Genomic DNA, 12,002 nt, shown 5'->3' with positions numbered 1-12,002 from the left:
GACCCAATTCAGGAAGGCAGGGTGCTGGAGATTTAATATTAATAATTAATTTAATTTATATAGTGCTTTTCTAACCTACTCAAAAGACTTTACATAGACAGTGGGACCACTTCAGTCACAACCAATGTGCATCATCCACCTACCTACATTTTGGGGGCCCTGAAGCTTGAATTGTTATGGGGGCCCCTTTGCAACTAGCAACGAGGTCTGTGTAACTACTATTATCTACTTCAATGGGGATCACCACAATTTTTTTTTTTCATTTAACCATTACATGTAGGAATTTAAAAAAAATCCCTTCTCATACAGTCAATACACAAATGTTTAAGCAATGTGGACTAAAGTCATTTCTGGGACCCATCCAGGATTAGCGGCACTGAAGCTGAAGCTTCATTAGTTTTATAGTATGGTCGCCCCATTGCTTGGATGATGCAACAGCAGCTATTCTTGCACCAATATGCTCACCACACATTAGAAATTAGGTGGCAAAGCCAAATTAGAGACAGGGGATGATTAGGGCTGTCATGGTCAATTTAGCCAGATGTCCAGGGATCTTTTATGACTTCAGAGGTCAAGATCTTAGTTTTACATCTCATCCAAAGGACACTGAACTACACTGTCACATTGGAATCCACACACTGACCATAGCGTTTTCACCCGCATTGGCCTCACCAACACCTCTTCCAGTAACAACTCAAGCCTCTCCTAAAAGGTCTCCTATTTAAGTACTGGTTAAAACCTAACATGCTTCACTTTAGGTGGATTACCTGCGATGAAGTGCAGGTGGTATAGCTGCTTTGCCTAACAGCACTGTATGTATAGGTGAGGTTCCAGTGAATCACAGGGCATACTGGGTCATATGGAGTTTACAGTAAGCAGTTAACCTAAGGTGAGTGTCTTTTCGAAGTATTATGAAAAAGACAGAAAATACAATACAGACACAGAAAGGATTACAAATTAAAAACAGAATTTGTTTTGGAGCTGTGAAGCAACCATAAACATGAAGTGAATTGCTAGATGGTTTACTTTAAAAGTTCAGTTCTACCTTGGGTGTCCTGTGTGACCCACACGAAGCAATTGAAGTGAAACATAATAATATACCTCTATATTGGAAAAGTAATTTGGCATAGTGTCAATAGTGGTACAATATAAAACAACCTTCTGTGCTTATACTGCGCTAGTAGGATAGCGCTAATGGTGAAAGGCGCTATATAAAATTGTACGAACGAATACAATGTAAAAGGCTGCTGGCATTACCTGAAACCAGCGTTGTAGTTTCTCGCTGTAAATTCCTTCTTCTCCTTGCAGCGCTGTTCAGATGCATAATAAGAGACAGAGTGGGGAGGGAGGGAGAGAGACGTCTAATCCCGTATCATCCATAGATGCCGTAACGACGCCCCCTGGCGCACCCCCTCGGTACTGCAGCGGGAGGATCCTGGGGCGTCACTCTCTCTCTTTCTCTGTCGTTGTAGACTGTGCACCTCAGGATAGCCAGCAGCGCGCCAGAGCAAAGCGCACATCTGGAGAACGAGACAGCGGAAAGTTCGCCAGACTGCTTTTTTTTGTACATCTGGATGGGGAGCGGCGGCGGCAAGGTCACACACTTCGGGACACTTTTCAAAAGCCGCCGACTTTTCGGAGTGCTTGCTTGGCGATGATGCCTTTGTTTTTTTCTGGGGAACATTTGCGCTTTCCTACGGATATGCAGTTTTAAACGTGTGTTGCAGTCAATCGAAGCAGGAGGAAGACGGTGCCTCTTGCAAGTGTAACTAGAGCTCGCTTCGGGCTTCCAGCGCAGTGAAACTCTCCAGGGGAGTCGGGCGATGCAGATGCGGTTAGAAGCTCGAGCAGTAGAAGCTTTGCAGCTGCCAAATTGACGGCACTTTCCAAGTTGCGCGGAGAGGAACAGGGAGATCCTGGCAGCAAGGCACTCGTGGGAAGTTGGATTGCTAAATGAAGAAAGGCGCGGCGGCAGAGAGGAAAAGGCTTTGCCTATTGCTTTACGTTCTTTTACTAATGGGATCTTTTTATTTTATGCGTTGATATTTTTTGTTCAAGCGCTCTTTTGAGTCTGAATTTTCGAAAGTTCAGTTTTTTTCGAGGGAGTTTAAACTGCACCCGGAAGGGACAGACGGAATACTAACCCGTTATCTTTTTTGGTGGCCACCGATATCACTGTGAAAGGGAATTTTTTTTACACTGCCTGTGATTGTTATCCTTTGTTCCATCGATGAAATGACCGCCGCGGGAGCCCAGAAGGTGCCCAAGAGCGACAAGCTAGATGAAGCTCAGGCGCTGGCCAGAAGCTGCGCGGGGAGACCCGACTTCCTACCGTGTGATGGACTGTCCATCTGCGCCACTCACAGCCATGGGAAATGCTTTAAGCTACACTGGTGCTGTCACCTGGGTTGGTGCCACTGTAAGTATGGGCTTTAAACTGGGTAGGGTCGAGTGCTGGACTGTGCCACCTCACTTCTCGTGGCAACTTTTACGGGGCAGCGATAGCTGGTGCTGTTTGCGGGATATGTGGCGATGCCGGTATTTTGTGACTTAATATTTGAACATAAATGTTATACAGACTATAAGTCAATAAAGTGTGTAATCGTCGTGGGTATCACCGGGGGAGTGCAGGGGTCTTCCCCCTGATTTCCTTTATTAGAGAGGGTGCGCTAACACCCAGTGCGGAGACAAAAGCCTACAGTGTTCGGCTGAATTTTCAGAATGTTTCGTTAAGTCGCCACCCAGATCACTCGGGGAACTTCCTAGTTTTAATGGAGTGTAGCTGTCATGATTAAATACTGACACTATCTTAATTCATTGCTTATGAATTCTCCCTGTTTTCCTCGTTTCCCCCACTCAGTGGATTCCAAATGGGATTTTCATGCAGCGCTGACTGTTGTTGAGGGGTGTAAATCACAGATCAGGATCTCATTAACTGGCTTCAACTTTGTATGTTTCTACATGGAAACAAAAATCAGGCTTATGAGTAAGGGATCCGAAATTACAATAAATAATTTGCACCAGTGTCTCCTCACCAGCATGCACTATTTTTTAAACACCAGCAAGGAGACACAAAGAAGACAAGTGAAGTGTAATTTGTGTTGTGTGTGTGCTAGTGAGGGTTTCCAAAGATGGTAACCCCATCCAGGGTTTGCTGTCGACAAAATGGGCTCAGTGATCTAGAACTGTGCGTATGCAGGTTCAAAAACCGATTAGTGATGTTTCAGAGTTTGGTCAGCACTGCTGTCTTGGCCTCTTTCTTTGTGGAGGTGGCACATTCACACAATAGCCCTGCAGCCTTCTGCCTTGCACAAGTATGGATATAAATGTGCCCTGTAATGGATTTGCATCCCATCCAGGGCTGGCTGCTGTGTTGTGCCTGATGCATGGGTCATTTCTAAGATCAACATGACCTGAGTGGCAGATAAAGGAGAATGAAAGAATAGAGATCATCACAATTTAAGATATTTGGTCATGGACACTGCAGCTTGGCAATTCACCAGTACTTTCATATATACAAATACATAAAGGGTGGCACAATAGCAGAGTGCTTTGCAAAAAAAGAGAATGGAATTTATACCCTGGATACTCTTTGCATGGTGTTAGCATGTTCTCACCGTGTCCATGTGGGTTTCCTCCCATAGCCCTAATACATGCAGGTCAGGTGTATTGGTGATGTTAAACTGGTCCAAGTATCTGTGTGTTGCCCTGCACTGGAGTGTCGACCTGTCCAGAGGTTGTTTCTGCATGGAGCCCTTTGCTTACCGTGATAGGCTCCAGCTTCCCCCAACCCTTTACAATATTAAGTAGCTTTAGAAAATGGATGGACAAATACATAAATATAAACAGGCCTTTAATTATAGTGAGTTTAGTATCCATTTCCTATAACTATGACATAAAGTAGAGATAATATAGTTATAATTGAACTGTTTAAAAAAATAAAAATTTTGATTGATTCAATACAAAAATTTAAAGCAGAGCTATGAAAATCAATGGCATTTGTGAGGTGTCTGCTCTGGGGTCATTGCTGAGGTCGTTTTTCACATTTTTCAGTCCCTAACAGTCTTTCTTTGTTGTTGAACTGACATCCCTGGAAGTCAGCATACTCTGCCTTTATCAAGGGCACTGAAATTTTAATTTGCATTCCAACTGAATCTGTTTTTCTCATTACCTTGGGATACTGTGTGAGCTTTGCTGAACTGAATTGCTTTCACCAATATCCATGTTGTTTCTATAGCTTGTGAAGATTTCAATAGTCAGATAACCAAGGCTTTAATTTCACTCTTAGATGGTCAGAAAGTAAAAGGAAATGAGCCTGGGCCTGACTTTTTAATTCAGACAGTGCAGAGCAGAATTTATAAATGTAATGTAAGCTGCCTGAATTGCTTCAGAATGACATTTCTAGAAGTGCCCTGAAAAAAATGAGGCTGTAATCCATTTTTCCATTGTTTAAGCCACTAGTCTGGGGTAGCCAACTGTGATCTTGGGGAGCCACAGTGGCTACAGGTTTTCATTCTAACTATTTTCTTAATTAGTGACTAGTTTTTGCTACTAATTAACTTCATTTAATTTGTTTGCTGTTTAAAACTCAGCCATTTTAAATCAGGGCTGAGCAATGTCGGTCCTGGAGGGCCGCAGTGGCTTGAGGTTTTTGTTCCAATCCAATTGCTTCATGAGAAATCATTCATTGCTGATGAAGCACTTATTGCTCAAGTGACATTTTTCTGCTTCATTGTATTTGTCTCGCTTGTTAATATTTTGAACCCTTAATTGGTTATTTTAGTCTTAAACAGCTGTATTCATTGTTTTAAAAAATGACAAAGGCACCAGCTGTTCTACATCTAGCTTGTCCCCATTTCCACTCATGTATCTTCATCATTCACTGTTTGGTTCAATTAAGTACTCAGATGGAAACTGAACAGAAAGTGAAGAACTGGAAATTGCTCATCCATTTTAGGCTTCACATCACTTGGATGATACTTGACCCATTAGAAAGGAAAAAAAAAATCTATGGTTTAAGAATGAAATGGCATGGTAGAGTTAAAACACTAGCAATCCACAAAATTAAAGATCTGTTATTGGTGAGGATTGGCTTCTAATTAAGCAGCTTTGTTGGAACAAAAACCTGCAGCCACCATGGCTCTCCAGAATCGGAGTTGGCCACCCTTCCACTAGTCCATGGTCCCAAAAACACTCGTCACAAGGCAGCAGCACCCTAAAAGAGATGCCAGCCCACTGTGTATTACAGGCAAAATGCAGAATATTTAAAAATGAGAAGCAAAGTAAGATGGGAGAGATTTTCTTAAATGTTTAATCCTGTAATGCACTCAGTAAAGGAAATGCATGTCATTTCTACTTAGTGGAGCCGTCTTAGTAGATGTGATGATTCATATGAAACTCCTAAGTGGAAAGTTGCCATGCCACCCTTTCATTGTGGGTTTCTCAGCTGTCTGGCTTTGTTCTTTTAATGGCAAGCAGGAAAAGGTGGTTGAGCACTCGCACCTGCAGTTAAGGAAGTTCAAGGGAGGTTTTGTAGACACAAACAAGCAGAGCAAAGTGTGCAGTACATCAGTGCTTGTTTGCAACAGCTGCATTTCCCCTCATAGCACACATTGCCAGATTTTCCTGTCCTCATCATGGCATTAAAGTTAAATAGAAAGCTACCCCCTCGGCTTCTGTTGAGAATCACATGTGTTGTTAGTCTTGCGTGACAACTGCTTTTGCATACAACTGAAGACTTGGTGCTGCCAAGCTTCTACTGTTCATTTTTTCAATGATCAACCATGTCTGGCAAGTCTGTGCATGTGCCTCACTAATGCGATAAAATTAGCTTATGCAGCACATCCCAGATGCTAACTTTCTCTTTTATCATTTGAGGAAACACTGAACATTGCACAATGTATTAAAATGTTACGAAAGAGCCAACAAAAGTTTTTCTTATGAATTAATCCAACACTTACATTCAATTCACATTTTAAAAGATCGTTCCCGATCTTGTTTATCCTAGACTAGCTTATTGTCTTGCTTATTTTTTCTTTAAGTTTTTTAAGAGAAATGTTTGCCACTTAAGCAGCAAGTGTACTCTAAAACTGAAAGAGGCACTGTATAAATTTTAAAACTGTTGTGTACCAACTTTCACCATTACCAGAATTAGTTATGTGATGCTAGTTGGAATTTTCTGTGCACATTTTGTTTCACTTAGTTAGTTGTTAGTTATGTTTAACAAAATTTCAAAGTCCTGGATTCAACTCCCAGGTCTGTTCATTGTCTGTGTAAATTTTGCCACTTTCTCGTGTTTTCATAAGCTCTTGTTATCATCCTTCATCCCAAAGATGTTTATTTTAAGGAAAGGATTGACGATGCCAAATTGTTACATTGCCAGTAAGTGTGAGTGTGTGTGTCTCTGAATGTGCCCTACGATTGACTGGTACCCACCCAGGGTTAGTTCCTGCCCTTTATGTGAAGTTGCCAGGATAGTCTGTGGCTCCCAGGACCCTGTGCTGAATTAAGCTGGGCTCAAAAATGAAAGCATTAACTGATTTTGTGAAAAGATACGAACGTATTGAGGAGAATCTAAAAAATTATTGGATGAATACACACGGGTAAACCGTCATAAATACACAAAAGTCAGAGTTCAGAATGAACCCCTGCTGTTGCCGTGAGTTATTTTAAAGCTTTTTGCTTCGTGTACTGATAGGTAAGTGGAACCAATTCTATGTGATAACATTCTCAGACACGAACATTCATCTTTGTGCTTCTTGCTGTCTCTGCTCATTCAAAACTGTAGCTCGTCTTTGTTTTTCTTGTTCTGTTCTTCATTTTTTTAAGATCTTTCTCATGTTCTAATCGCTCCTCATCCAGATAATTAATTTAAGGTTTTATTAATTTATAAGGAGATTAATTCAGAGTAACTACTTTTTAAAAGATAGACACATGACCACTGTAATGTTACGCCTGAACATGAACAGACACTGGATGGTTTTCATTGTTGCTCCCAGAAAGTCACAGACACATGACGGCTTAGTATGTTATGCTAAGCTACAGATGGATGCCAGACATATGGACAGTATACGTTCTGTTGTTTTATATAATAATAAATAATAATACACTGAATATAAACTGAATTATAAATATCAATTAATCAATTAATAAACTAATATAAAAATGCAGTGCACCATGTATTGGAATATATTTTGTAAAGCATGTAGTAACAAACTGAATTGTATTTGACATTTCAACAGGTGGCACATCATAAACTTATATAGTAATAAAATGAATTACTGCAGATATTTGTGATGTCAAATATGTTGGAAGGAAACAATGCAATGCATATGTCTCTGTTATAGGTTATCTAAGATGGGTTAAAACCTAAGTAATCAATGTAAACCTCATAATTTTTATCTGATACGTGGGTTCCCCATTTAGTCTGGTATAATAGTACATAAATAATTGATTCCTTTAGCTCGTGGTGGCCTTTTCCTTTTCAGGTAGATCCACCATCCATCCATCCTCTTCCGCTTATCCTAGCAGCTTGAGCAGAGATGCCCAGACTTCCCTTTCTCCGGCCACTTCTACTAGCTATTCCGGGGGAATCCCGAGACGCGCCCAGGCCACCCGAGAGACATAGTCCCTCCAGCATGTCCTGGGTCTTCCCCGGGACCTCCTCCCGGTTAGACGTGCCTGGAACACCTCACCAGGAGGCGTCCAGGAGGCATCCTGATCAGATGCCCGAGCCACCTCATCTGACTCCTCTCGATGCAGAGAAGCAGTGGCTCTACTCTGAGCTCCTCTCAGATGACTGAGCTTCTCACCCTATCTTTAAGGGAAAGCCTAGACACCCTGTGGAGGAAACTAATTTCAGCCACTTGTATTCGCGATCTTGTTCTTTCGGTCACTACCCAAAGCTCATGACTATAGGTGAGGGTAGGAATGTAGATAGACTGGTAAATGGAGAGCTTTGCCTTGCGGCTCAGCTCCTTTTTCACCACGACAGACCAATGCAGAGCCCGCATCAGTGTGAATGCCGCACCGATCCGCCTGTCGATCTCCCGCTCCATTCTTCCCTCACTCGTGAATAAGACCCCGAGATACTTGAACTCCTCCACTTGGGGCAGGATCTCGCTCCCAACCCTGAGAGGGCACTCCATCCTTTTCCGGCTGAGGACCATGGTCTCGGATTTGGAGGTGCTGATTTCCATCCCAGCCTCTTCACACTCAGCTGTGAACCGATCCAGAGAGAGCTGAAGATCACGGCCTAATGAAGCAAACAGGACAACACCATCTGCAAAAAGCAGTGACCCAATCCTGAGCCCACCATACTGGACCCCCTCAATGACCTGGCTGCGCCTAGAAATTCTGTCCATAAAAGTTATGAACAGAATCGGTGACAAAGGGCAGCCCTGGCGGAGTCCAACTCTCACTGGAAACGGGTTCGACTTACTGCTGGCAATGCGAACCAAGCTGACACCGGTTGTACAGGGACCGAACAGCCCTTATCAGGGGATCCAGTACCCCATATTCTCAGAGCACCCCCCACAGGATTGTGAAAGTGAATAAATAAGGTCTGAGAAATATAATTCTACAGTTCTTATAAGACACTTTAAACAATGAATATTTAATGTATTAATGGTGTTTGTAATTTTTCGTACTATGTTATGCCCAGGCACGGACGGATGCCAGGTGGGTTAGTATGTTACTGCTGGCCATGGACAGACGCCAGATGTTTTTTCATTTTATATATGTAGAGATGTTTGATATTTGATTCTTTACTGGTGGTCCTAGCTCTCTAAGAACCACTCCCAGAAGGTTTAAAAATGACAAATTTCAAACATAGGCATATGGGGTATCATTTTAAACTATTTCAAGGTCAGTGATTGTGAAAATTACATTAATTTTGATAATATGTCCTTTATTAGGGATCTAGCCCTCTAAGAAAGAGAGAAAATGACCAATTTCTATTACAATTGAAAACAGTTAAACTTTAAAAATTTAAATCTAAGCACTCATTTTAATATTTCAAGTAGTTTTCCTTTTTTTATTCTGTTGTGTTAGGACAAACATCAAGACATCAGAAAGTTGAGCCAGTATTCTGTTTTCATGGTCCAAAAACACCCATGTTCCTTTTCCTTTGTGCCTGCAGTATACTTTCGGGTGAGCGCTCATTGGTCGTCCGCTCCTTCACAAACCGACCCCTTTGATTTAAGGTAAACTCAAACCAGCTTGCTATGATTATGTAAACTTTCAGCCAGGCACATGAAAATGAATGGAAAAATTTGTGTAGCAACAGGGGGTTTATTTGAAAAGCACTGTTAGGTGTTACCATCAAGAGAAAGATATTGTTTAAAGTAAATCTATCAATTCCTTCGTTATTAATCCACTTTAGAGGCAGTGGGCCATCCCAGCCACATTAAAGGCAGGAGCAAACCCTGACTGGGGAGCAAGTCCATCACAGATCACATTCACAGAGACACCCACACTTAACTCATTCAAATTGGGCCAACATAGAGTTGTCAGTGTATCTAACTTGCATATGTTTAGGACAAAAACTTGGGTATCTATAGAAAAACACGCACAGACACAGGCTGTTTCTGAACATTGGTTTGATAGCTCTGCTAAACACATGGTCATAATGGTGGTAAAGAAAATAAAAAGACATGAAAGACTTTGAGTGTGGTTGTTTAAGAGCTAAAAGAAGCAAATAATGGCTTTGAATCTTAACCAAAAAGTATTTGTTGGGCTGACATGCAAGTAAGATTTCACTCTTCTGCACTGTTCTGTTAGTAGCTGGAGCAAGGATTTGCAGCCATTGCTTTCCTGCAGGAACTGACTTTGACAACCATCTGTGTTAGAAGTTACTGGTGGCACAAAATTCTGGATATGTATAGGAAGAGAAAACATAACAATTACAGCAATAATGTTGACACATGAAATGACTTGAGTTTGGTTCCAGAGACAACATGCTGATTTTGTGAATTGACGTTTTCTTGTAATGTTATGAATGTGTGTGACTTGAACCTGTATTTCCCAACTAGATGTAACGTAAACGGTTTCCTGCATTAAGTTATTCTGTGGCCACAAAGAATTGCTGTCACAGCAAAAACAGGCTCGGGTGACAATTTAGTGGTTGCATGTCCAGACCAGTTACTCTCTTCAGTCATGAATATAATAAGAAATTCATTCATTTGTTTGTGGACTTTTTGATATGGTTTGCTGTTGTCCTGCATTGGTCTCCATAGACCCCTATTATATCAAAAAAGTTTGCTATCTCTCTTCTACATGGAAAAATGAGATTAAAATTTTTTCCTGGCCATCACTACAAACCACATGGGGTAAGTAACATATAAAAACAACTATAATTTTTGGGTGAAGTAGCCCTTTAATAATCCATCCATTATTTGATTTGCCTAATCCAGTTTATAAGCTTATCTTGACAGTAACAGGTGCAAGGCAAGAATCAGGCATGGATAGCACAGGGCAAATGCAGGGAAGTTTAGAGCATCAAGTCAGCCTAATGTGAGCGTCTGTGGGGTGAACAAGGAAAACCTGACCATGGCAGGATAAACTTTAAAAAGTTATGGGGGGAATGTGCAAACTCCTTGCAGACCGTGTTTAGGATGAGATATGAAGCCATGACTTTTGGCCTGTGAGGCAGAGGCATTAGGCACTGTGCCACCATCACACTAAAAAGGAAATGAGAAAGGTAGGGGCAATGGGGAGCACATGCTAAAATCGATCATCGAATAAGCAATGTGAGTGTGAGTGAAGAAACCTGAAAAAGATAACTTGTCTGGGTAGACTGAAGCCAGACGGCCACCCACAATATGGCCAAGGGTGGGGTAGGTGAGATTGTCATGTGCCTTGTCTATCTATCTATCTCTAACCTCAAATCACAAAAAGCTGGAATGATATGGAAAATGTAAATTAAAAAAAAAAACACACAGTGATTCTTAAATTTACTTTGACTTTTATTCCATTGCAGATAGTACGAACCCAAGATAGTTCATGTTTTGTCTGAACAGCTTCTTTTCATTTGTTAATATACATCCATTCCTGCTACACATTCTAAAAAATGTTGGAATGGTAAAGCATTCACCACTTTCTAATGTCGCCATTCCTTCTCACAACACTTAAAAGATGTTTTGGCACTGAAGATACCAAGCGATGAAGCATTTCAGGTGTTATTTTGTCCCATTCTTTCTGCAAAACATGTCTTAAGGTGTGCAACAGTATAGGTTTGTTGTTATCACATTTTTCGTTTCAAAGTTCTCCACACATTCTTTATTGGGCCGTCTTCCTCTGCAGCCATGACTTTCTAATGTGTGTAGAATGTGGTTTTGCATTGTCCTGTTGAAAAATGCATGGAGGCCTCTGGAAAAGATCTTGTCTTGAGGGCAGCATATGTTGCTTTTTTGTATTAATGTTGCTATCTCATAAGTATAAATTTCTTTTGCCAAGGGCACTGATACAACTCTATACCATGATAGACCCTGGCTTTTGGACTTGTTGCTGATAACAGTCAGGATGGTCCTTTTTGTCTTTGGTCTGGAGCACACAGCGGTCATTTCTTCCAGAAAGGTTCTGGAATACTGATTCACCTAACCACAGTACATGTTTCCACTGTGTGATGGTCCATCCCAGATGCACTCCGAGCCCAGAGAAGTTGATGCCACTTCTAATGTATTGTAGTGAATGACAAGGGTTTGCCAAAGTAATCCCTTGCCCAGGTGGTTATATCAGCTGTTGATGAGTGGCGGTTCTTGATGCAGTGCCATCTGAGGTCTCAGAGATCATGAGAGTGCAGCTTAGGCTTGTGGCCTTGCCCTTTCCACACTGAAATCCTCCAGATTCCTTGAATTGTTTAATGATATTATACACTGCAGAGAAAGATTTATGAAAATCCCTTCCAATCTTTCTTTGAGGAAAATTGTTTTTACACGTTTCAATAATTTTCTCATGCATTTGGGGACAAACTGGAGATTCTCTGCCCATCTTTGCTCCTCAAA

The 12,002-nt window shown here is 41.4% G+C and overlaps 1 protein-coding gene across 1 annotated transcript in view; it reads left to right on the top strand.

Annotated features, from left to right (window-relative positions):
• The first annotated feature begins 1,458 nt into the window (after positions 1-1,458).
• Positions 1,459-12,002, top strand: part of zgc:162707 (UPF0524 protein C3orf70 homolog B) — a 135,887-nt gene continuing 125,343 nt past the window's right edge. The window contains exon 1 of the mRNA XM_028807543.2: positions 1,459-2,419. Coding sequence (XP_028663376.1) covers positions 2,236-2,419 — 184 coding nt within the window. The 5' untranslated portion in view covers positions 1,459-2,235. The remainder of the gene's footprint in view (positions 2,420-12,002) is intronic.

Source organism: Erpetoichthys calabaricus, chromosome 8 (genome assembly GCF_900747795.2).
Source record: "Erpetoichthys calabaricus chromosome 8, fErpCal1.3, whole genome shotgun sequence".
NCBI classification, from domain to species: domain Eukaryota; kingdom Metazoa; phylum Chordata; class Cladistia; order Polypteriformes; family Polypteridae; genus Erpetoichthys; species Erpetoichthys calabaricus.
Note: the sequence above shows the minus strand (reverse complement) of the source record. Positions and strands in the feature narration are given on the sequence as shown.